The 26083-nt window shown below is 41.6% G+C and overlaps 1 protein-coding gene across 2 annotated transcripts in view; it reads left to right on the forward strand.

Annotated features, from left to right (window-relative positions):
* The window catches only part of GRIA1 (glutamate ionotropic receptor AMPA type subunit 1), a 128698-nt gene that overhangs the window by 86560 nt on the left and 16055 nt on the right, over positions 1-26083 (forward strand). For both annotated transcript variants that reach the window (XM_085317923.1, XM_085317922.1), the window contains exons 9-13: positions 671-781; positions 1729-1935; positions 3989-4359; positions 23050-23248; positions 24029-24276. In XM_085317923.1, the coding sequence (XP_085174049.1) occupies positions 671-781; positions 1729-1935; positions 3989-4359; positions 23050-23248; positions 24029-24276 (1136 nt within the window). The remainder of the gene's footprint in view (positions 1-670; positions 782-1728; positions 1936-3988; positions 4360-23049; positions 23249-24028; positions 24277-26083) is intronic.

Here is a 26083-nt window from a genome sequence, read left to right on the forward strand (position 1 = left end):
TCAAGCTCTCACAGTGGATAACCTCAATGATGATCTTCCTATTGAAGATAGGAAGATGCASTGCTTTGCCTGCAAGCAGTGATAGTTCAGACCAAATCCCTGATTGTTAATAAGCACAGCTTAACATGGAGATTCTGCCTATTACAACTGTTTAGTTTTATTCATAACTCCATACTTTTTAACATCTTCCAGAGTGTTTTTTTTTCTTGCTTGAATTCTGTCCTGTTTTTTTTCAAGATGTCCTAAGAGTCAGCCCTATGTTCACGCAGGCTTTCAGCTGTAGGATAACATTTGATCCACCTATAAAGTCTGGACATACAGCAGACATACTCACCACTAGAAAAACATGAAGAATTCATCATAGAGGGGATGTGGGAAGGGTGCAGGGAATTGCAGTGATTCTCCAGTGCTGTGTCTTGGTTGTTTTCATGTGGTTAGATACGCTCTGCTACCCTGCATATGATGTATGCTATTCTCAGGATGGAAGCATGGCAGGAAGAGAGAGTTCCTGATCCCACTGACAAAAGAGATCAAAACTTCAAGAGATGAGATCTCTGTTTGAGTATGAACATGCAGAKAGAGCTGACTTTTCTAGGCTGGTCCTGTTAGCATTACTTGGTTAATATTTGAAAGAAATATCAGTGAGATGTCCTGGTTCTGTATTTGGCAGATTGGTTATTGGAATGAAGATGAGAAGTTAGTTCCAGCAGCCGTGGATACTCAAAGTGGCAATGAGTCCACAAGTCTTCAGAACAGGACTTACATAGTCACAACTATCCTAGTAAGTTCTTGACTTCTTATTCAGTGCTCCCTCTCACCATCTGCTGGTGTGCTGACTCCCTCTTCCCTCTTGCATACCTTCCTTTGTAATATATGATTTATATAATAATAGTAATAACAACAACAACAACAGCACTTACTGTTTTCTGTTGGGTCCATAAAGGTATCTGAAAATTGCTGTGGCTAATTAAATATGCATTTAAGGGATCTCACATGTAAGTGCAGGAAACACAAAAGATTTTGACAAGACAGGAGAGGCATCAGCACAGGTAAATTAGGAATATTAATGTGTGCTTTGTATTTAGCCCACAGAATGGGGGCTGTACTTTTGGGAAGGAGTGGCTATATTGTGCAGAAAGGCTGAATCATAGCTTTAAAAACAAATCTCTACTATAATCATGAAGGAACAATAGGTACCTCGTAATATATGTATCACGCATCGTGTCATTGTATACACTTACCCTGCAGAAACTGATGAAATTCTAGTAAGTTGTTTGTTGAATGTTTACTGTGAGTCTATAGAGAAGACGACACAGTACCCAAACTCAGTTAAACATCTCTAGGTCTTTCTCCTGCCCAGCAAATTTGATTCTACCAGTACCCACGTAGATAGACATGCCTCTAAAAATTCACCAGTTGGGTGCACTAAATAACCTTTATGGAACAGCACTGAAAGGTTGTTGCCCAAATACCACCAGCTACTCCATTCCCATTAGGTCTATCACAACAGGAGGTGCCCCTAATTCTGTATAACTAAACATAAAAGGCTGTAATAAAAACCACCATTAGCACCTTCTAAAATATATCGACTGTGCTTTTTACTAAAGGACCACAGAGCTGGGATTTTGCAAGAGGACCAGAAGCTGTACACTGTGCTCTAGTCTGAGAGCCTGAAGTGCATCTCTAGAAAGGTGAAGTGTGGCTCAATATTTGTCTTCTCTGTGCTAGGAAGACCCATATGTGATGCTCAAGAAGAACGCCAACCAGTTTGAAGGCAACGAGAGATACGAAGGCTACTGCGTGGAGCTCGCTGCAGAGATTGCCAAGCATGTTGGCTACCACTACAGGCTGGAGATTGTCAGAGATGGGAAGTATGGAGCCCGGGACCCAGACACTAAAACATGGAATGGCATGGTGGGAGAACTCGTTTATGGGGTAGGTTTGCAACCTCATCCATTGTTTTTTTTCACTCTTGTTTTGAGAACAAATTCAAGCCCTGCAATAAAAGGGAGCCTTTCTCCTACCTGCAAACTGCCCAGTCTTCTGTCAGTGCGACCTCCATGCTACCACTATTCTCTCATTCATCTGTACTGCAGGGATCCTTGGACCTTAATGCAACCAGCCTTCTTTTCAACGGCAATACTTTCAGCTCTACAAGAAGAGTTCAAAGAAATCCTTCAAAATAAATAACAAGAGAATCTACCCCAAAACCAACACCTAGGATACCTCATTGAGCCACCTACTCACCCCAACTGTTAAAATTGTTACATCAAATAAGGTTCATCAGTCTGAACACATGTACCCTAACACCAAAATGGTTCTCTTTAGATATCTTCTTCTTGCTGTTACATTTATGATTAATTTTTCACCCACTAGTCATTGAAGCTTACTATGAGTTTTCAAAAAAAAAAAAAAAAGGAAAAAAAAAAGAGAATCTTACTGATTTGTTTTTACATTCTCTTGGGCAAAACTGAATAAAAACTTCTGTTTTGATAACCTAAATTATTTTCTGACTGGATCAGAAAAATTTCATTCTGAAGCAGGGAAACACAGATTTGTGCTGTACTGAATTTTCTATGCTACCTAGTTAAGTCCTTTTTACATACCTCCCACCAAGGGGGGCTTGAGCTATCTTGAGGGCTGAAGCTCTGTTAATGCAAATAACAAGTCCAATAAAACAATAAAACATTAAAATGTTTTAGTGTTTAACTGCGCATCCTGTGCCCATGGAAATGTCAAAATATTTATCTACAGTATTTCCAAAAATATTTTTTTTCCTATTTTTGGAAGAATAAATACTGAAAGGTCAAACTTTCACATAGGTAAAATTTCTAAATTTTCCTCTATTTTATATTTGCATGATAATGACAGGATAAATGAAAGATACACTTTCAGACACTCAGCATATGATTGGTTGAACACTGGGACTAGACCATTTTCTGTCTAGCCACTCGCTACCCTCAGTATCCAACCTCTGCAGTACCAGGGTGGTACAGGAGCTATAGCTCAGTATACAAAGCTACTGAGCCAAATACACCTGTAGGTGTAAGGAATGAAATTTGCCTACCCTTCCCAAAGCCATGTGAAAATTAAAGTGCCTAACCTGAATTATTTATTTAGGCTCTCTACATAGTCAGTGGAAGGACACAGGCAATCCTGGCAAGTAAAACTTCCCAGCTCTGCTCGGCCATGGGAGGCAGTCGCTCTCAGCCTCTGCCTGCAGTGAGAGCATGGGCACAGGAGTGAGATTTGGCAACCTACAGCAAAGTCTGGGCAGCACTAGGAGCTTAGTCATACCCCAGCACCCGGTACTTCCAAAATGGGTTCACTCTGGTGGTTCCCCAGCTGTGGTATTTTAAGCCACCTTTCAGAGGGGGCATAATTTCCCACCTAGCAGTGTGGGGTACATCCATGCCCAGGCCCATACGTTGTGCTAGGTACATCCTGTCCTGCTGGAAGGCTATAGGATGCTACTACAGCCATTGTAATAAGTTTCTCTTTCCATTTTTGAGACTGATTGTGAAATAAATTGAGAGTATACATCAGTGTCATTGGAACGTTTCTCCTCTTCTCTTACATCAGTTATGCAATCAAAAAGCAATTCCTGATGGAAGTAAATATTCTAGCATCTTTTTTCAGGCAATTGGCCTTTCCTTGCCTTTTCTGATGCCTAGATGATAAGGATCTTTTAGTGAAAGTCATCTACATCAGACTGCAACATCGGTGGATAAATCAGACAAGAAGAGTTAGGTGGCTGGAAAAAGAAAATGCTGTGATTTCCAAACAGACCTGGTAATCAGTAGTGATAAAATGGAAATAATTCACCAATATTATGGACCGCTTCTTTTTAACATTTCTCTTGCAGTTCATTTTGTCTGATTGCTTCTCAGGTGGTGGAGGTAAACAGAGAATCAAGAAAAAGGAACTGGCATGGATAGCTGTATTTTATCCCCAAAATGCACATCTCCTCTTTGTCTCTCCTTTTCAGAGGGCTGACGTGGCTGTGGCACCGTTAACCATCACTCTGGTTCGAGAAGAAGTTATAGACTTTTCCAAACCGTTTATGAGCCTAGGTATATCTATCATGATAAAAAAACCTCAGAAGTCCAAACCAGGAGTTTTTTCCTTTCTGGATCCTTTGGCTTATGAGATATGGATGTGCATTGTTTTTGCCTACATTGGAGTAAGCGTGGTCCTCTTCCTGGTCAGTCGCTTCAGCCCTTATGAGTGGCACACTGAGGAGTTCGAGGAAGGACGGGACCAGCCAGCCAACGACCAGACAAATGAGTTTGGGATATTCAACAGCCTCTGGTTCTCCCTAGGAGCTTTTATGCAGCAAGGATGTGATATTTCTCCAAGGTGGGTTACCTTCCCCTGCAAACCTTCCTCTAATTGATGTGGTTTAATCTTTTTGCATGCCTTCAAGCTGAACAGGTTCTTTTYTGGCTTTCCTTCCTTTTCTGAATCAGAGTTACAGATTTAGAAAAGATCCAAGGGTTCACAGGTCTCACAGCTATGATCTTAGGCTCTCAAACAAAATGACACTCATTTAAAAATGCCATTCTAAATTTATACTAGGTGGGAGGTTCTTTTGGGGGAATTTACAGAAATACAAAAAACATTTTCTAAAGCAATCTATTCACAATTGATTTGGGGGGTTTTATTTTGTTGCCATTAGAAAAAGATCTTTCTAGCGTAATAGGGAAACTCTAAAATTTCAGTAAAGTAAGGAGAAATAACACAATAAGTGCTYAGTGAAAGGTTGTATAGTTGTGCCAAAGATTATGGAGCACATTGAGTGGTTTTAATTATTACTGGCCTTTAGAAAGGTCAGAGAAGTACAGTGCTTTCCTCTTGTTCCCGTTTCAGTCAGTAATTCAGCTGTGTGTAAGTCACCTGAMGTCTAATAGGGCCCCAAGTCCAAAGCGTTCCTAAAGGGCCTCTTGATGGAATCAGTTATTCTTTGTATAAATTAAAGACTCATGTATTACTGATAGGTAATTTTTCTTGGAAAAGTTGCCATAATACTGTAAGGTAGCTGAAAAGCTGAGTGAAATGCAGAAGATATAAATCTGTGATAGACACATGAGCAGAGATTTACTTGTAAATCATGTCTAGGAACCCATCCTTCCYTTTTGAAAGCTGTATTCCCACCAGTCTTGTGATAAAGATTTTGGCTTTCACAGTAGCCTGTGATGCACATTTCTTCTCAATGCCTTGTTTATAAAAAAGCAAAAAGAAAACAAAAATTAAAAAGCATAGAATGTAAATAGCTATAAGCGTAGCTCTAATAGGTTCTGCAGTGTGTTTTTGTCCAAGTTGCACCTCCTAGAAAGTAACATCYACGATACCTGAGAACTCTGTTCCTTGCTGCTAGACTGCATTCATGAGGGATGACCCGGGGTAAGGTTTTCAACACCTTTAGTGACTTGTGCTAAAGGCAGAGGTACTTAGGATCTACAGTGGCTGTGGCCTTGGATGTGGATCCGTAAATACACATCATCTCCAGGAGGTCTGCTCCCTGCATTAGCAGGAGGTAGGGCCTGTGGGCAGTTCAGGTGCCAGTGCCTTTGGGAATTCTTGGCCTGACCTGTCGCAGGGTCCTGGCCAAGCAGGGAGGGGACATGTGCTGGCTGAGGCTGTACCCATCCTGGTTTAGATTAAGACCCTTTTTGGCCTGGTTAGACTCAAAGCAGAGGTACCGGCAGTCACAACAGGGCATCTACAAGCAAAATGTTTTCTTCRTTTACGTGCCATAGTGACATCTAAGCGATGCTCTGAGAAAAGAGGAAGGGAAAGAGGTCTTTTGTTTTCTTTTTCCCCGAGTCAGTTTTGGTTTTGTTTCCCTTCTATTTGAAGGAAATTTCAGCAGAGATCCATTTGTTATGGGTGAATGCAATAAATGAATGTTCATTTCACACATGCCACGATGGCACTGAAACTCTGGGGAGGAGGAGGCAGCACAACTCGGTGCAACCCACMACAACATTGTGTGGCCTCGCGCAGCTCCCACAGGCAGCAAGGCACCACTGTCCTTGCTGCTGGACACTTGTGTGCCCAAATATTCATGGTTGCTGGATAGTGGGGAAATAAGAGCCTGCAGGGCACTTTGATAGTGGCAGCTTTTATGAATATGTTTTACCATCAAATCCTTGATTAGTTGAAGTCTAGCAGGGGCACTCAGAAAGTCCTCCCAGCAGATGGAATTCRACTTTATTGCCGGCTTGTAACACAGTCCCATGTGTTAGGATCAGATTATTGCTGTTTTTATTCTCATTGTCATTGTTGTCATCATAATTCTTACCCAGGAAGGAGAATGTCTTCCTTTGGGGACGTTTCAATAGACAGTTTCTGTTCCAGGGAGGAGTGTGGAGAGGTGAAAAGCAGAGACTTTACAGAACAGCAAATTTTGAAACATCTTCAGYAAAAAGTGTTGAGGAGGAGTCAGTGGTTTTGATCCAAATTAAAAGATTTGCTATAGCTGAACAACATACTTTGAATCACCCTTTCAAAGTGTTGTTTAATTTTGCTTTGAAATGGAAAATCCAAATGATTGTGTTGCTATTCTGATGTCATTAATTTGATCCTCATGATAATGAAAAATTAAAATTTCATTGAAATCAGTATATTCCTGTGAGGCAGAAGAGCGTTTTCTAACTGCATGTATTCGAAAGCAAGAGGACTTGAWAACTGAAAAACTGGAATTATTACAACTTCCAGCACTCTGAGCACGGTTTCTTGTGATAGTTGCAAGTGGAGGGCAACATGTAAATGCAACAAGGAAGCAGAAGACTGAGAATTCCTGTAGGATGTTGTTATACAGAAAGACTCTGAGTTCTTTCTGTATTTCACATGTATTTTTCACACAAACCTAGTGCAGGTTTTCTGTGACACATCCCTTAGAAATGAATGCTTGGTAAAACTACGTTGTGGGCAGGTGGAAGGGATCTGCTCTATTCCAATATATGTTCTACATAGTTGCTTCTAAACTTATCACTATGATCTCTCAGCATCTCCCCAGTAATGTAATAATCAACATAAATAACTTCGGTTACACATCTGTCATTCTCTCCTCAGCAGAAAGGAGAAGTGCAGGGGTGTGTTTTGGTTTGTTTATTTCAGTTTTGTTTTGGGAAGGAGTGGGGGAAATTTGTCTGGAGGCTTTTTCTAGAGCATGTTTGTTTTAAGTCTATATGCCACTATGTGTTTACCTAAAAGACATGTAAGATCAAAACTGCAGACACATCATTCAGCCTGGCAGGTGGAGAGGTTTGCAGCAACTCCTTGCTCCTATAAAAGTGCATTCTTCTATCTCAGACCAGTCCCCAGGAAAGTCAGTCTTTCACAGAGACCAAATTTGCACTTGAAAGAGATTTGCATCCTGTAAAAAGGACAGGTTTTCTAGCCAGAACATTAATCCACTCCTAAATATGCTTGCCAGAAGCACATCCAAGCAACCTAAAGTGCCCCAAATTCACCCCAATGATGAGTTGCTCATCATGTATGACCAGTGAGGTACAGCRCCATGATGGTCCAACCACTTTGCAACCTAGCTGGGTGCAGATGTTGGAGTGGCCAGAGAGATAATCCACCCTCATGGGACCTGAGGTGAAGGAAGTGGTGGCCACARCACCAGTTTCCATCAGAGCTTGATAAACACTTACTGGCCAAATTAGAAGCGGGTAGACCTCAGATTTGCCTATGACTACGCTGAGCTCTATGTGTCAATATGGAAACCTACTTCTCTGCCTATGATCAGCCTTATGCAGTTCAAATCTAAAAATCAACAAATTTTCCAAGCAATTCTACCACTCTTCTTTGTGCCATGCCAGAGGGGAATTAAATGGTAATTTCTGAAAATAAAGAGCATCATTAGAGATTAGTATACCAGAACACTGCATGTGTCCCAGAAGGTCACAAGCAAGACTGGAGGCTGTGGGGCTTTATAAAATATTACTGAAATGTGGGCATAGTAGCTCACAGTCAAGGTGATGGGTGAAGCCAGTCATTTCCACGTGCAATAATTTGTCCTAGATGAGGAGAGATGATGTTTTGGGTCATTGAAGCACAGCAGAATGGGGAAAAAACAACAGTTTGGGGTTATGAGTGGTTTCATGTACATATTTATAGGCAGAAATCAGTAAAGTCTGAAATAGGCCATAAACTATTAGGCTGTGCAAAGTGCCACCTAAACTTCAGAAAACAGTCATGAAATTGCAAAAGTACTCATTAAATGTGAAATATAGACCCAGAAAGGAGATTCTCAGAGTGGGCATCAGAGGTAATAAATATCCTGCAGCCAGTAGCAAGAGCCTGCAGCAAAAGGGCTGTGAAGTGAATGTGACTCACATTGTACCATTTTTCAAAAATGCAATTTGATAAATTTTGTTCAGAGCTTAAAATAACCTCAGCATATAAGAGCTATGGAGAGGTGGGTCTTGCTAACCTGTAGCTTGTTCATGCTACTTCCTCTCCTGGGACAGATCTGAGGCCTTTTAGAAGGAAACTGAAGAGCTAGCTCAGCTTCCAGGCCTCCTCTGCAGCAAAATGAGCCATTCAAATATTTCATAGGCCCAACCAATTTCTTCAAGATAAATTATTTAATTGTAGTGAAAAGGATAAAAAGATGAGGGAGCAAAATACACATTTTTTTTCTGTCAGCATCCCAACTTGGACTTCTATTTTTTGTTTCTATCTCAAAGTGCATTACTTCACAGAGTTTAAGGCCAAAGGAAGCCTCCTGTATGTTTCAGACTATTAAATTTAATCCAGTTGCCCTTCTTCTGAGTCAGAAAATTTATGTTGGACTAAAGTGAAATACATTTTGCTAAAACATATCTTCCAGAAAGGCATTTATTCTTGCTTTGAAGACATTATGAGATAGAATATACACAGTTTTTTGGCCAGCTGGCTACAGGAGTCTTGTCCCCACTGGAGCTTGACAGGAGGATAAATAGCACACAGTAAAAACAGCCATCAAAAAGTGCCATGTCAGGAAAATTAAGCAGAGTTTTCCAAAAATAAACAGAGCTTCATGGGAGCTCTCTTTAGACTGTACTCTGGAAACTGAACATGTGTATGTTTTGGATGCAGATCTCAACACATAGTAAATAGAAGGGAAACGTATTATGATATATTATGATACGGTAGGATGCCATGTCCCAGTACGCTCACAACAAAGCTTGGAATCACTCATTATAATGTACATTACTGAGAACAGAGCTGGAGGTGTCCTGGTCAGCCAGGGCATGAAGTAAAATGGAAAATCATCACAGCTTGAGAACGGGCATTGCTAGCAGGGATGCAGGAGCAGGAAGAATTTCTGTGCTCCCAGGCATGGTACCATAAGAAAAATGGGGAGCAGACCAGCATGCCCCAAAACCTGCGGGCGCTTTCTGCATGCAAAGAGAAATGGCACAAATGGGGTCCAGCCATCAACTGACTGGGATAAAGAGGTAAACGAGACTTATTTTTTTCGGCAGACTCCAAGCGCTGGTGCCACTACCAGCTGTAGGCTCATCACAGTGGTGCGTGCTGGACCTGTGACCCCTGGCCAAAAGGAAGGGTGCAAGTTAGGAAAGTTTGCTGGCTTTGGTGATGAATGAATRCACTTGGAGATGGGAAGGAGAGATGTAAATGCTGGATAGAATCCAGTCAATAGATGCAATCTATTATTTATATTCATCTTGTGAACATCATTATTTGTTTTTAGTGACACAGAAGTAGTGCACTCTGGCTGATCTATAGCAGCATACAACTGAGCTTATATTTCATTGCAGCCTCTTCTGCAGGCACTCTGTTATACTCAGTATGCAGAAGAGCAAATATGATATTTATTCTGTACCTATAATTAATGCTGAGTATTTTTTTCTGCTGTTTTTCCTGTTTATTTACATTTCTTCTTCGATCAATTGAAAAAATCACAGGAGACTTCAGCAATGGAGCTAGTGGAAATAACGGTAAAATAGCACTGCAAGTTCTTGAGGGCTTTTTATCTAAATCARTCTCTAGAGATTTTGGAAAACAGCAGCACTTTTAAATTTCATCAAGGTGTTCCTAGTACTTCAAGATTTTGTCTGGTTCTAGACAAGATCTAAAACAGAAACAAGTTGCACTGGGGTACTTTCATTGTTTGGTGAGGACTTTGATTTTATTTGTTCCAAGGGAGTTATTTTTATTCTGTCCTTAGTCAAGTGACACTTACAGGGTGCTTATTTTGCTAAAATTTTGGAATTAGGGAAATTAAAAGCAACTACATTGAGCAGTTAGAAGGATTTAATTCTTTCCTGATATGAGGGCCAAGACTGGATATTTATTTTGGCAACTCTTCTTGATTTCAGTAGGCATCTTCTCTCACACTCCAAGCATCTGCTTTTCTTTGTGGCCTCGTGGGTTTGGTCCAGTCCTTGTGGTACCCATTACAACCTTAAACAAGATTTAGCTTGTCCTAGAGAGACCCTTAGGAGCCATGTGAGCTCCCCAAAGCTGGAGAGCCACAAGCAACAAGAAAGAGTTTATGCCTTTTTTTTTTTTTTTTTTGTGCCCTTTCCCTAGAAGGGTCTAGGGGAGAGGGACTTTCAGGTGTGAGTCTACACGGATAGGAAAAAGAGGAGGTGAGCATTGGTGGTACCATTTTCTGGAGAGAGATGGTATTAGCAGGGAGCAGAGCTCGCTGGCAGTGTTTTTCAAAGCCTCTTTGGAGACATGAGAGATGGTGATTTTATAGGTCGCTGCCAGCTGGATTCACTGTACAGTCTCCAGGCAAAGGGCGTATTGGCAATGAAGGAAGTTCATCTGTCCTCTGCAAGCTCAGCATGCAACCTGCAGCTCATGCTGGGGCTGGGGACAAAGTTGGTTCAGCATCACTTCTACTCCTGCTCCAATATGCAGTGAATCTGGGGGACTTGGAGGCTTGTCCTTGAGAACAAAGCTCGGGACCATTTATTTTTAGCAGTTTGCTTAAGCTGGCACTGAGGTTGATCTTTAAGAATAAAAGTAGAAAATAAGGATTTCGACTTCTGGAAAAATCTTCTTTCCTCTTAAACGTGTACCAAATGATTTTGCAATTATCTCTACCTGGCAGAGTTAATTATGCCCAGGGAGACAAAAATCGGGTCACAGGGTAACAGTAGTTTTTGCAAATCACTAGGAACTGATGACCACACTTATTTCTGAAATGCACTTAACCAGGGAAAGTGACTCACCAGAGGAGCAGCTTGACAAATTGCACAGTATCTAACTAAAAAGTCCCCTTTGGAACCTGCACACTTCCATGGCAACCAAAATGTGGCAGCCAGGGGAAAATGGAAATTCTTTTAAAATAGTCATCCTTGTTATCTTCCTTTTCATTTGGAAAAAATGCTGAAGGATAGAGAGGACTCAGAAGGAGAAAATACTTAGCTGAGGGGAATATTGTTGGGAAAATATAGTTTTCACTATAAAGAAAAAATGAATCCCACAGATTTCCACACTCTGCCACCTGAGAACTTCTAAATGCTCCAGAGCTATTGAATGTTGATAGTTGCAAGCCACTATCTCGGAATGGTTCCCTTGTCACACATACGTCGTCACTCCTCCCCAGCTCTGACTTCAGGCCTTTATCACTGGGGCTGCTGGGGGGACACCATGAAATTTGCTGAAAGTCCTCTTATTAAGCAAAGGATTTACTAATTATTCCACTAGTCGTTATTAAAATAAGAAGCCAAGCACTTGAACCAAAATCAGATTCATAAAACTAAAATTATTTTTGCAATGTAATACTTTTATCTCTTTTTTGGGACAAAATAGATGTTTCTGTTATTTTTGACTGTAAAGAGCAGAAAAAAAGGAAATTTTCAGTGAATACAAAGCACGTTGACAATTTTTTTTAATATAATGGGAAGTTGCACTCCTCTGATGAGGAAATGGCATGTACTACATGTGTTTCTAGTGCTGTACACTAACTCAGGAACAGGAAAGTGTGAGCTAGAGCTACCCACATTGTGCAGTGGGTGCTTGAGATTTACAGCGTTTTCCCTGACTCCAACAGGAGACCCTCTGAGGCTCTGAGGACTCCCTGTTACCCTGTACTCTAACTTGCTGATTCTCAATCAGTAGCAGAGATACRTTTTATTTTGTTGTTGTTTTTTCTCTTTCTTGATAACCTGTTATCCCCAAGCAGTAGGCTCGGCTGGGGTCTGGCGTTCTCCAAGCTGCAGTCAGGACTGCACATGGCTGCATCTTCCTGATAGCTGGTTAGATTGCCAAGTGCTTTTGTCCTGGCATAATGGTTGTGTGGAGCTGAATGACCTCCATGTCCTTTGCAAGGCTGCCTGTCACACACTGCTTTCACGTTGGCACTCCAGAAAAATACTCTTATCTAAGATGGGAAGCCCTGAGTGTGTTTTCACAGGGAGGCCCTGTTTAAATAACTCCTCTGTATGMTGTACATCACTTTTATCAGCACTAAGATATCATCTGCACACTACCTGGACACCCAGTTGAATGGCATTGAGCTCCTTGCTTTAGATTGTTCTGGCTCCCAGCACACAGGGCATCTACGATTGCTCTTTGTTGGTTAATTCCCCAGACATGACCAAAACCTCAGGGCCTTCAACTGAAAGGCTCAAAGTACTTCTTCTTCCACAGGAGTTTGGGATTTACTATAGCTATTCTGCTTTTGTCCCAGATTTCATCACAACTACTTGTCCTAGTAACTGAGGAACCAGGAACTAGAAAAAGCAATACTATTTCCAGGGAAGGAGTGACTTTATTTACATTTAATTTAAGATCTGAATTTAAGATTTGATTAAAGCCACAGGGAATGGGCTTGATGGTCATTTTTTTAAAATACTTTTTGCTCTGAAGCTAGAACAAATGTTCTCAAGAAAGGACAATGGTAGTTTTAGCGTAGTTCACAGATTCTGGGTTCCCAAACTGTTTGGGCACATCTGCAAATTAAATATGAATAAGTACAAATAAATACAAAACTATCCCTGTTTGAAAGCAGCTACTTTGGTTTCTGTCACTGAAGTTTCTTCTCACAAGGTCTCATTCCTAATGCCAAAGTCTCTGAGATGTGCAGAGTAATCAGTCAAGTTACACGGTGCGCCCCTGCCTCCTCCCACCTCCTTCCTTCCTTCCACTCTTTGTTTTGTTTCAGTCAGAAGCTGCAGCCAAGCAAATGCTGCATGGCGTTTTGAGTTTGTTTTGGTCCAGCACAGAGGAGGCTTGTTAGTCATTTGTATATTCACAACTGTCATGATTGGGAAAAGCCTAAATTGATCTGGCTTCTCTAGAAGTCATTGGTTGCACTGAGACAGAACAAGATCTTGAGCTGGGATTTTCCTCTTTGGGAGGATGAGGAGCTAAATGTCTCTTGGGAGCTGTTTGGAAGGATGGACATCTGAGAAGCCAGTGCGGCGTTCCCAGCAGTTATTGGGGAAATGAGAGTCATGCTTCGAAATAGGTACAAAAGTCTTTCTATGCTTGGGCAGAATCTGAGGTTGAAGGAGGCAAAGCATGGAGAAACCTCTGGAGTCCTCCATGGTGGTGACAGTCTTTCCTCTGTGCCAGGAGCAGAGGAGCTGAGTCACAGCTAGTGCCACCTAACTCAAGCAGTCAGATGGTAAGAAAGGGCATACAGCTCAGGTATGTCTCCGTTTTTGTAAACAGTAACATGCTTTAGGATACTCAATCTATTTAATAAAACCATCCAGTAATTTCGATTAATGCCTACTTAGAAGAGCTGCTGCTTACCCTTAGATCTGAAGGCTAAGCAGCAATAATTCGATCATGGTAACGATAACTTACTACTTTGATCTTCGGATAAAAGAGCTTATAGAAGTGCAAAAGTGTTACATCACTGTTCTTTGGACAACTTCAAAGCACATTATATACACTAATGAATTCTCCCAACAAAGTCTGATGAGAAGTAATAGGAAGGAAATGTGTGAACAGAAGAGTAGCAAGAAAAAGGGAGAAAGAGGAGTCCTCATACTGTGAGTGAGAAAAGTAGTAAAAATAGGTATCTGCACACTGTGGATACATGCCAGACATGAAGCAGGATCCATGAGGGCCTAGGAGCAGGAGTCAAACRTAAGGGATTCTCTCCTGCAGCAGAGATTTTTCTCCTCTCTCTCATTTTTTGGAATTCTCAGTAAGAAGCAACATCTCAGGCTGCAGAGAGACAGACAAAGGCAGGAGGGCTTCTTTTATCTCAGCAGTGTTTCCAAAACCTTTAAAAARGTCGCCAAATGGATCTTAGCAGGTGAAATAGTGCAGAAACACTGAGCACATTTCTCCTTCGTGGGTTGGGACATTCCTGTGCMTGTACAGCTCTCCTAAAAGACAGTGGCTGGGAAAGCAGAGCAGATACTCATTCCTCACCATTTTTGCAAGGGATACAATATGCCCTTGTAGAAAAAAGAAGGGCTCGAAAGTGAAAATAGAGAAAAATATGCATGTACAGTCTTTGTCAGAGATCACATTTTAAATCAGAAACAGAGAGAAAATAAAAGATAAATACAGGAATATTGCTCARAATGAAGCTTGCTAGTGCAGATAATACTCTTCTCATCGAAAATGCTTTTTTCTCCTCAGCTTGGCAATTCTTCAGAGCAAAAAGAGCTAAGGCAAGGCAATCTGGAAGGGGTCTGAACTAGGTTATTACAACACTGACCAGAAGTCTCAGAAAGGGAGCTCTAAACTATGAGCACATGTCAATGGCTAAAGAAAGATCTTGTGAAAATAAAGAACTGGTATGTAATCCAAAATACATTAGATCTTTAAAGAGAACAGTCTTTGCATCAAGCAGACTTTGCAGAAAGAGACAGAGGGAGAGTACAAAATCTAGCAACACAGCACAGGAAATTAGCACAACAGGCCATTGTTTAAAGAGAAGGGTGAGTACTGTTAAATTKGGGGGCACCTGAGGTTGAGGAAGTTCCTGAGTAATGAATCTCTTGGGGCTCTCTAGCAAGTGCTTCTGACAAAATGTTATGCTTGTCACCTTGTGAATTTTTCTCAGCAAAGCTAAGAAATGTCACCAAAGTGAGAAAAATGTGTGGAGAGACTTCTTTACAGTGAAAATTTTGCTCAAAGGCAAGATGAGAGTTACTTTTTCCTTGTGGTAAAAGCTAGCAAAACTGCAGCACAAGCATGACTTTGCCTTTCACCAGAACTGCCAAGCAGCTCAAAGTGACTACGTGTTTCTCAGCAAGCCTCTATCTAAATGCTCATCCCTTCAACATCCCCTGGTTTGCATCATGGAGAGGCACGCTGTGCCTATACTTAAGAGGGTCACAGTATACTTCTTTGGATCTATTTGTTCTGCCTTTCAGCCAAACTCTTATTTTTCCTGAGACTTTCAGCTAATCACTCTGTTCTGACCCTTTTCTTACTATTGTCTTTTAACAGTCCTGTGGAAGAGTTGGGTGTAGTATCCTGCAGTTTTAGGGATAAGTGTCAAATCTCAGCAGCTGATGCTGACTGCTCAGGGGTGGTGGTTCCCTCAGCTGGGGGGACAGAGCTTAGTTCTGCAGTTCTGCTTTGTAGGAGTGTTTTTATACTTTGAGTAGTATATGGGCTTGGCTGAAGTCTATGGGAAGTGGCTACCCTGTCAGTACACGCTGGCTTGGCATATAGTACTTCCAACACCACACTGTGTTAGTTGAACTGGTGAGCTGTACTGGTTGCATGTCAGTGGGTTGAATTCTGTGGCCGGTGAGGACCACATGAAGGCACATTCCTAGTGTGCCAATAAATTACCTGCTGCTTATCTGGGTTTGACACCCTCTTCATGCTGGGCTAGAAGGTCTTCAAAAGGCAGAGAAGCAACTCAGAGGTGAACTCCACCTGGAGACTTATGCTTCAGGCCACCTGCCTAAATGAAGTTCATAAATGTGATTCATCCTCTTCTCACTCAGTGGGGAACTGGATTAGAGAGATGAAGTGTGCTGCCCTGGATCCCATAAAGTGGCAGGGCCTTCCATACAACAAAAGGTAAATTTCTGGCTGCTAATCCTCTGCCTAGGCCGTAAGGTACCTCTTACCTGTCAAAAAGCTAAGTGAAGGTCTTGAAAACAGCGTATAGCTACTCCATGTAGTCATGCTTATACTTGCACTGCAGCGATGACTGGAGAACGACAAGCGACGTGATGCATTTCTGACTAAGCAGGAAAACTCATTATAGAAAGAGGAAGGGAAATTGAAGAAAAAAGTGCCAATGTATTCTGCAAACAAAGAAATGAAACAGTAGGAGAGGGAACATACGCTGCTGTCCAAGGTCATTAGCTTAGAGAGAAAGAAAAAGTGAATAAACTGTGACTGATGATTAAAGCCTCACAGATATACATCCTCCAGGTGAATCTGGGAGATTCTGCATATTTGTTGATAATACRTTTCGTCGTAGTGATTTCTACAGARCWAGTGATCCTGAATTCCCTTGTAAAATGGCTTCTGCTGGCACTCTACAGGCAGCATTGCCTCCTTCCCATGTGTCAGCCTGGTGCGGTGGGCAAGCAGCACACCCAGCCTTGAAGCAGGAGGAAGGGCRCATCTCCAGCTGGAGAGCACACATCCAAGATTTAAGGAGCTCTTTCYAGTTTTCTCTTCTTCCTTTTTTGGGGGAATGGAAATTAGAAAAAGAGAAGCAGGAGAGAGACAGCATGGGACTCCCTGTAGCTGCACACCCTCAGCTTTCTTACCCTATCTCACTGGTTAATATTACCCATGGGAAACTGAAATACTCAACCATTACCTCTACAGAAAAGTAACGAGGAGAGCTGAGGAAGGAATAGCTGATTTGTACCACTGGGAGCAGTAAATGAGAATGTCAAGAGAAAACATGCCCACTTATGTGTTTCTAAGAGCTCTTCTGACACTGTTTTAAAGCCCAGCTTTGCAGCCAAGACTCCAGACTCCTGTACCAGGAGGTAGGGTTCAGTGATGAGTAAATGCAAACTAACAAGGGCAAGAAAATTAATCATACAACAGARAGAGAGAAATATGCATTATAATCACACTGATTTCATGAAAAACAGTAGGTAGCTCATTGAAAACTCTCCAGTACACAGCAGAGTATAAGAGGATAAGAGCTTCACAGAAAGTGTGCCATGAATCTGCCCAGAGYGGCTCCCAAATCCACATTGCCAGATTAGGTTTGTTCCTGTGACTATGGCTCTTCACAAATTTTCAAGCAAAYCAGGGTTTTTATCAAGGTCAGACATAAAATGGCAAGACCGATCATTCCAGATGGTCTGTGACATGCAGAAAAACTAAGCTCATTGGCCTCGACTGAGTTTAGTGTTGAAAGTTTTTTTAAAATAAGAATAAAATTGGAGCAAAATATTTGCAACTAATTCACTACCAAGTCTGTGCTCCAACGGACCAATGAAATTATCTGGTGTCATTATCAAATTGGAATAGTGTCAGAGATCAGAGGATCTGTGTTGGTAGCAGACCAAAAGTGGATTTGACCCACAGTCAGTAGAACAAGCAGATAAGAGCTTTTCTTTCAGCAGTTTTGCATAAATTCATTCAGTGACAAATATGTCAGTTGKCTAAGTGAGCCTTTATTAGAATTGAATTTAACAGCAAATCCGGGAAATCCTCCCAAAGCAACTAYGGCTTTAGAATCCCAGATTTGCGTTTCTAATTAAAACGCTGTCAGTTTAAGTGTAATTCTCCATAAGAAATGAATTCAGGTTGGGAGAGGAGGGAGGGAGTGGGAGAAAACTCAGAGACTCCTCAAACAGTTTTGCAGAAAGGTTTGCCCTGTGTATTTCATGGTGATCTTGTTAATCTTTTTGTAAAAAATGTRTTCTGCTAGAGAAATGACGTTGCTGCTAATACGATGGCAAAACAGGGGCAAACTCGTGTTGGTTTCACTTACCTTCCTTAAGGGGTGAGATCAAAGAGCAAATTGTCTGATCAAGGATTGCATTTTGTTTTAAGAAATGGGAGATTAGCCGTATGCTTTTCTTTTTCCTGTGAAGAATCTATCAATGCTAAGGCTAGAACGCTAAAAAAAAATCACTTTGTGGGAACAAAGGGATCTTAGAATTCTTTTCTKTTTTCAATTGGCACAATGCAGTAGCTTTTGCAACAAAAAATAGAAAGAATCATTGTCTAAGTGAGACAATGAAAATGACTAATTGTCATTTGCAATTTTTTCCATTAGATATAAAATAACATATTTCAGAATTATCTTTTAAAAGATATGTGTTRTAAGTAAGAGTTTAATGTATTATAAAAGCTGAACGAAAATTATTTTTAAAAAGAAAGCAGAAACAAAATTGTTTATTGTGTCAAAATTATACCTTTTAGCCTTTTGGATATGAAGCATTAAGTAACAGATGGTTACTTCAGTGGTCTTAAATCAAAAATATTCAGAATGCTATTTTTAGAGGAAATTTGAGACCATTATCTGTTCATTCCAATTGAGAATATTAATGTTTAATTTGTAATTTACAATTTCAGATTTTTCCACAGTGCTGAAATTCTGGTTCCCAACAAGCTCTAATTTTAGGTAGACTGTGCACCATGACTAGTGAGGCTAGAGTATTTTCTGCTTACCCTTGCAAGTGTAAGATGGGAAAGGAATGCCTCATTCTTGCCACCGTTCTCTAAAGGGCAGGCAGGACTGCAAGATAGAAAGAGGACATGGGGTGATTTTAGCCAGCCTGGCAGCGTTAGAAGAAGAAATCAAGAGACTTTTATTTGGATTATGTAGGAAAGGACAAAGTGAGTGCAGAGGGAATAATATAGGTTAAAAAATACACCATCTCATCTCTCTAGCCATTTTGTCATTTTCTACGTCCCCAAATTAGCCATTCATTAAAGCCTCTTATCACACTGTTATACTTGCTCATTACTTGCTTATTTTATTCTGCTTTTTAAAAATCCTGCTATTCTCAAGTATTAATACGATAATGAATGTGAATAAACACAAAGGTCAAATAGACAAATCCAAATGTCAAAACSTTGACTTATCTTTAAAGTACTAACCAGTATGCTCCATCATACCTTAGCTCTGCAGAGGACTGTCTCACTAATTCTTGTTTCCACAAAGCAGAGAGCTGATTGCCTTCAAGTTATGCTTGGATGGGTATGGGGACATGTAAATTCTCAGAGCAAGAGGATTTAAACCCCATACCGCCCATTAGTGAGGGGAAATGAACTTTGTGAGGGCTCAAGCTAACCAGCCGTTTGTTACTCAAATGGAAAGTCATTCACTGTTATCTAGCTATTGGAGTGAGTTTTTCAAAACCTCAAAGTGACTTAAAAGTGCAAGGTGTATCTACTGCTCCATGACTGCTCTATCTACAGCATAAACGTAACTCTTAAGTCCCACTGGCTTTCGATCAGACTTTTAGTTCCCAAGTGTTGAAGTCACTTCTAGAAACGGTTCATTATCTTCTAAATTACAAAGGCACCCTTGCAAATGTTTCCAATGATGATAGCRTTGCTCTCTCTCTTGCTCTAAGAAACAAGATTGTAATGGATATTGTCTTTCCAGCCACTTCTGGTAAGCAGGAACAAGTATTGGCTCAGAAGCTGGAKAGGCAAGCTGGGTATCCAACTTGTCATGTTCAACCAACGTCCACAGCTATTGAGTGTTGCATAAGATTGCATCTGCTTATAAGATCATGATCATATTTATCTTTCATATTGCACAAGTTTCCAGAAGCCTTCGTTGTCARCCAGCGCTCCCTTGTATTAGATACAGCATGGCCTTGAAGCGAAAGGAGAGCCTRTGTGCTAAGGGTTTTCACTACTGTGTATTTGCAACAATCCAGATTCAGAGCGCCTAGCTGTAAGTCTAGCAGTGAGGGCAAACACTGCCCGTTACCAGACGCATGAAGTCCTAGCCATGCTGGCAGCCAAAGCAAGCTTTTTATTTCTTCCCTTTTCCTTCATTGTCCATGAGGGTGAGCACTTACCTACTTGTGGCATCTCATGTAACAAGGAGGAAGGTCCAGCCTCAGAAGCAGAAACAGCCCAGACGAGATGGGTGCATGTTACAGACCCACATCTGCCCCAGTTGGCTCTGATAGGAAAGAAGCTAATGTCTCCTCTCCCTYCTTCCCCACCTCTCCTTGTTGCTTCCAAGTCTGAATACACATAGTTACTTCTTTGTCCTGTTAATGCCAGGTACAGAGCCAGGAAGCATAAGCCATTTGCAGCTGACAGCAGGCAGCCCCCRTGGGATAAGCCAGTAATGAATATAGCTGAGGTGTTTAAGGTCTAAAGGCAAGAATCCGGCTGACTGCAGTTGATGGGATTGAAACAAATCGCAGAAATATCCCAGCTTCATCAGGAAGGAAAAGCTATATAATTTGCAGCTGGAGATGAATGTGATTATTTGCCATGCAAATGGATTTTGCCAGCTCAAAGTGGCCTTCATCAGCAGAGATTGTTGTATTTGACATTATCTTGTTACTTTTGTTTAATGCCTCTGTGCCTTTTCAAAGTGCTTCCTTCCCTAAGCACACATCATCCAGACTAATTAGAGAAAGGTATTTTTTCCTCTTCCATGTCAATCTCAAGATGTGTGAGCTGACTCCATATCTGCCTCTCTGCCATGATCCCTCTCCAAATATGAAACGAAAGGTAAATACATCTGTGCTGACAGTCCTGTGGGCTGAGAACTCTCCGCAGGTGGGAAGCATAGAGGTGACCTGCAACTTGACTAAATTTAGCTCCTTAAAAAATAGCTGTCTAGTCCAAGCTAGTCATCCAGGCTCCTTTGCCAGTCAATAGAGGTGGAGTCTCCAAAGGGAGTTCTTCCCAACCTGAGATGGACAGGGTGAATTGTCCCTGAGGTGCCAGTTAATCTTAAATTGTTTGAGGAGTGTCTCAGCAATAAAAGTAAACCAAACTCCTCGATCTTGGAGAGTCAAGGATAGAGGAGAAGAGCGCTCCCTACCAGCCTGCCTCTCCCGCAGCACTCAGCACTCCCACTGCCAACCTCTGGTCCCACTCTCTGACTAGCAGAGCTGGGGAGGCTCGGCAAGATGTTAATTCAGGACAAGAGACCATCTGTGCRCTTGTCTGTGCACTATGCTGTAATTGCCAACAGTGGAGGAGGCCTGCATGAGGCACTGTGGGCCAGGATGACCAGCATATAGCCTATGGTCAAGAGTTGTGCTGGTGGGCTGCAGACTTGAGAAAAGCTTCTTGCTGTCATGCTTTTATTGCTTTTTAAGATGTAAATGGTTAAGAAAAGAATTTGTCAACTCTCTATAGTATTGCCTTGGGGATAGTTCCTGTATACTTACTTTCTTGAAAACACAGAAGTGGGCCATTTGAAGTCGTTTGCTTGGGTTTATAGTGAGACGGACTTTACTTCCAGTTTCAGAAAAGCCCATGGAAGAAGTAATCAGAGGGGAAGGCAGACACTCTTATTCAAAAATGAAACCCCTTTGCCAAAGAAACCCCAACCTAGTTTTAACCGCAGGAAAAGTCATTTCAGACACACAACTGTAAAATAAACTACTTGTTCTCTTTGACCCTATAGTCTACTGCAGTTGTGTTTCCTGTAATTCGCTTCCTCTGCTCCAATGAAAGGTCCTGTGACTGTCCTCTGGGGAGCAGGGAACGACAGCATGTGTGGTGCAGTGATCTTTATTTCCTTGTTCTAAAATGTGTGCTTTCTGCTCTGCCCCGTGTGTTGCAAAAGCATGTGGGAACTCTGTTGCTGAGCAAAGCCGGTGCCTACTTTCTGCTAGAAAGGAGCTGAGTGTTTTGACTACAGAGATTTCAGGTTGAGTTGATCTAAATGAGGAGCTTCAGTGTTGTTAGAAGGAACAGCATTTAAAACTAGATTGGACAGAGCAGAAGTGTGTAATCTAGATAAGTCATGCAGCAGGTAGGCTATGTGAGTTTAGTCTTTTTCTGGCTCTAATTTATCTAATTAGCATTGTGTGTTTTCTCCCTCGCTGGAGCAGCGGAGCATGCAGGTCTGTTTCTCAGGTTGTGTTAACCCYCAGAAAACCATAGCAGTAAGACCCAAGATTTCATGCAGACCCAACAGCGAGTGGCACACACTGACGTGGACTGGTTCAGGGTCCTTTGTTAGAATGAAATATCTCCATCACCATCTAATAAACCATATTTCTGGGGATTGACCCAGTCAGTAGAAAGATAATGCCAGGGCGCAATCTCGCTTGAAGCAATGAACAGTTTCTCATGAACAGGTCTTCCCTCATCTGACTGTCCAGCTTTGTAAAATAGCATTATAAGTTACTTTCTATTCAAAACAGTGCTCTGCATCTCAAGAAAAAGAGTACAAATACCTCAGGCAGAATGCATGAATTCTGACATCATCCTAAAAATTATCTTTAGCTCTTAAAAATTATTTGAAATGATTTAAATATAAATTAATGCCTGCTTGACTTATTTGTCTCTGTATCTCTCCRGTGGCTACAGATAATTGTCTATTTGATTGTAGTGAGTGCAGGATACCAAGACTGTGAGGTGCTATTATGAACATCTTTTCTAACCTTCTGCTGAATACAGAGATTGTCAGTAGGCAAATTACTCATTAAGGCTAAAGCTTCTCTCTGAGTTTCACTATATCTTTTAGGAATGTCATGAGTTTTGATTTTAAAACTTCAGGAGGAGCTATCCAGGTGATCCACTCTGGTCTGTATAACTGGTTTGACTCCATGCTAGTGCTCCTTCTCGCTGTGGATACAAGCCGTAACAAGGACCTTGCTCGACCTCTTGTTCAGATGGGCATGATCCTGCCGTGGAATCTAAAACTTCCTGGTTGTCACCACATTTTATTAGTGTTATTACGTACTTTGAAAGGAATTGAAAATCAAAGCAAATTCGTTCGCTTTCATGAGAATATTTTGTTGCCACTGGTGAGATTTTTTCCCCCCTCTAATTACACTGACACCTTGAAAAATAGGTCAAGGAATGAGAGAGACCTTTGACTTCCCAGGAAGTGTCTAGCAAACATGACTTTGGGTAAATGCCTGGCTAAATAAATGATGGGCTTGTGGGAATGGTCTATACCCTTTYGTCCCTCACACTCAGCCTAACTCTCCCCTCTACGTCCAGGTCTCTCTCTGGCCGTATAGTCGGTGGCGTCTGGTGGTTCTTCACCTTGATCATCATATCCTCCTACACAGCTAACCTGGCTGCCTTCCTGACAGTGGAAAGGATGGTTTCTCCCATCGAAAGCGCAGAGGATTTGGCCAAACAGACAGAAATCGCCTATGGGACCCTGGAAGCTGGCTCCACTAAGGAATTTTTTAGGGTAAAAGGGAAACGTTAATGCAAACATTTTGACCTTGAAACCCCTTGTTTTCCTACTTATAGCGGTATCAGGGCTGTCTCCTGGCACAGGCAAGGGGCTCAGTGGCTGCACGATGTCAGGGACAGTGAAACCACTGCTGCACACTTTGCCTGTCCCAGAGGCCTGCYGTGACTATAAATTTATCATATACATGGAGGACCAGGTTGTGGCAGATACTGCTCATGTGTGAGYAGAAGCAAGGGAAGATGGAAAGGTACTCTCAGAGCCTGCCCTTTCCCTCTCCTTAAACAGCAAGCACAGGCCTCCAGGCCTGTCCTCTCTCATCCTCACCCCAGGACTGTCTTTTACTTTCTCTTCCCCTTCACATATTAGGAAGTGCGGGGGTTGTCCTTAGAGCAGCAAAAATGCAGCTATCCCTATGCCACTCAGAAGACTGGCAGTGTCTCCATTACATGGGATATTCTGCAGCTGTAAACAGGTGGTACATCTGTGCGCTTCCCCAGATTAATCTGAGCACTTCCAAAATCCAAACTTCATTTGCCCTGTGATCAGCAAAATAATTTAACACAYGCAAATATCGTAATCTTGCTGTGACAGGAGGTGACAGGGTTTATCTGGGCCCTGGTGCAGGGAACAGCATGAGGTTCATTAACATCACATTACCCTATTTGACTTCCTTGGCCTATCCGGCACATGGGTATGCACTCAGTCCACCTGGAAATTTGGCTGGTACCCAAACTGCTATTAATGCTTGTGTTGGGTTTCTGCTGTCCCATGCAGCGATCCAAAATAGCAGTGTTTGAGAAGATGTGGACATACATGAAGTCAGCTGAACCCTCCGTTTTTGTGAGGACTACAGAAGAGGGCATGATTCGAGTGAGGAAGTCGAAAGGGAAGTATGCCTACCTCTTGGAGTCCACAATGAATGAGTACATAGAGCAACGCAAGCCTTGTGACACCATGAAGGTGGGAGGTAACTTGGACTCAAAAGGCTATGGTATTGCAACGCCAAAGGGGTCTGCACTGAGGTAAGTAGCTTGGCTTTGCTTTCCTTTGCCAAACCACCCAGCAAATCAGTGTATATCCACACAGTTCAATCTCCATTGCCATGATAATCACAAAAGTTTGGGGCAAGGAGGYGGGGGAGGTGAAGGGAAAGGGGTATGAACACTCAACGTGATGTGCAGAGAATTAAAATACCCAGCTCCCATTGAGCAGCAATGGGAATGACTAATCCTTCAAGCCATGCATTTGAAATTGGATCCTGGCTGATCTACTTGCTATGAATGTGTCTGCAGTGTTAGGTGATGGAAGGTGGGCTGTTGTGGTGTAACCACTGTTTTCAAAGAGCGTTATCTGGAAGGGACGTTCACCCTGTGCCATGTGAATGCACAGCTTTGCACAGTATGGCATTACACTGGCTTGGAGCCATGCTTACAGAGGGGGCTCTTTTGGAGAGAGCATTTTGGTGTTGCCCTTCAAAGAAATACTATTTGAGAGGGTAGGAAGCCAGTTTTTAGAAAGTCCTGCAAAAGACACACATTCTAATTCTCTGAGTCAATTCAGAGAGTTACCTTCTGGCAAGTGCTAATTTTATGGCAATCCAAAAGGGCACAAATTTCAGAGCCCAGACCTCCAGCTGTCACATGCCTTTTCCAGTTGCCATGCAAAATAACTTCAGAGACCTTCCTTTAAAAGTCTCTTAAGAACTCTTAAAAATTTCAAACTAAAAACTGAGTTAATAGCAAAATTTGGATACTGAACATAGTTATACTCTTCCTGGACATGAGCTAGTGCTCCTGTAGAGTATGTCTTGCACTCACCTGCTCAGAGCAGCATTACTGCAACCCGCAAACTCACAGGGTAATGCAAGTTATGTAGGAGGTGCTGTTCCCTTCAGCACTGGCCATGTAAATTCCTCATGTTACAGGCATGAGGAATATGAGTTGTAAGGGTTTACCAGGACTAGTAAGTGCTCAGGAGACACAGTTTTAAGTAGTCTGATTGTCCAGTTGTCCAAAGGTCTCCATAACTGATTTATTAAATATACTTTGATCAAAATACTTTGACCAAAATAGTAGACATGACCTTATATTTGCTTGCTGACATAACTCARTGCAGAGACATTTAATTAATTATTAGGTCAGCACAAATTGCATTCAGCACTTCCAGTATTAGCAGTTCCTGGAGATAGCTTTAGAGAAGCTCATGAATGCAGAATGCAGTGCATGTGGTCCAAAAGGTAATTTTTCCATCCTGTGCAGTTCAGGCTCTAAAATGTCTTGAGGCCCTCCAAATGAAGGTCGATATGTTCTCATAGCTTTAGCATGTTTTCCATCACACTCTCTCCAGCGTTTGTTTTCTATCTTGCAAATATGGAAATTAGGATGCAGGACTGCTTTTTTTTATTATTTTTTTAACCTCAATCTTGTATCCTAATTTTGATATTACAAAAACAAACAAACCAAAGCATCCTACCTGTCTTGTAATTTTTGGCATGTGAAGGAGCCATTTATCATACTTCTAAGAAAAATAAACAAACAAAAAAGGAAAAGTGCATCAATCATTTTAATTCTGCTGCTCCAAACATCCCTCTGCTAGGCATGATTCCAAAATTCCTAACATTTCTTTCCTCTTCTTCATCTCAACTGCATGTAGAAAAAGATTTTTGTGGGCCTAATGGCAAAGAAGGAATGCTTGATTTTCCATTTGATGGTGTTTCTCTGAAACAGTTGCTGTCAATTTTTGTCCCATTATGTTTGTTTTGTTCCCACTGTTTTAATTGTTTTAATCTTAGTAGTTCACTACAGTCATCATGTAGTGTCTGTTTTCCCT

This window comes from Rhea americana, unplaced genomic scaffold, assembly GCF_003343005.1.
Source record: "Rhea americana isolate MKP2758 unplaced genomic scaffold, rheAme1 scaffold_51, whole genome shotgun sequence".
Lineage (NCBI taxonomy): Eukaryota > Metazoa > Chordata > Aves > Rheiformes > Rheidae > Rhea > Rhea americana.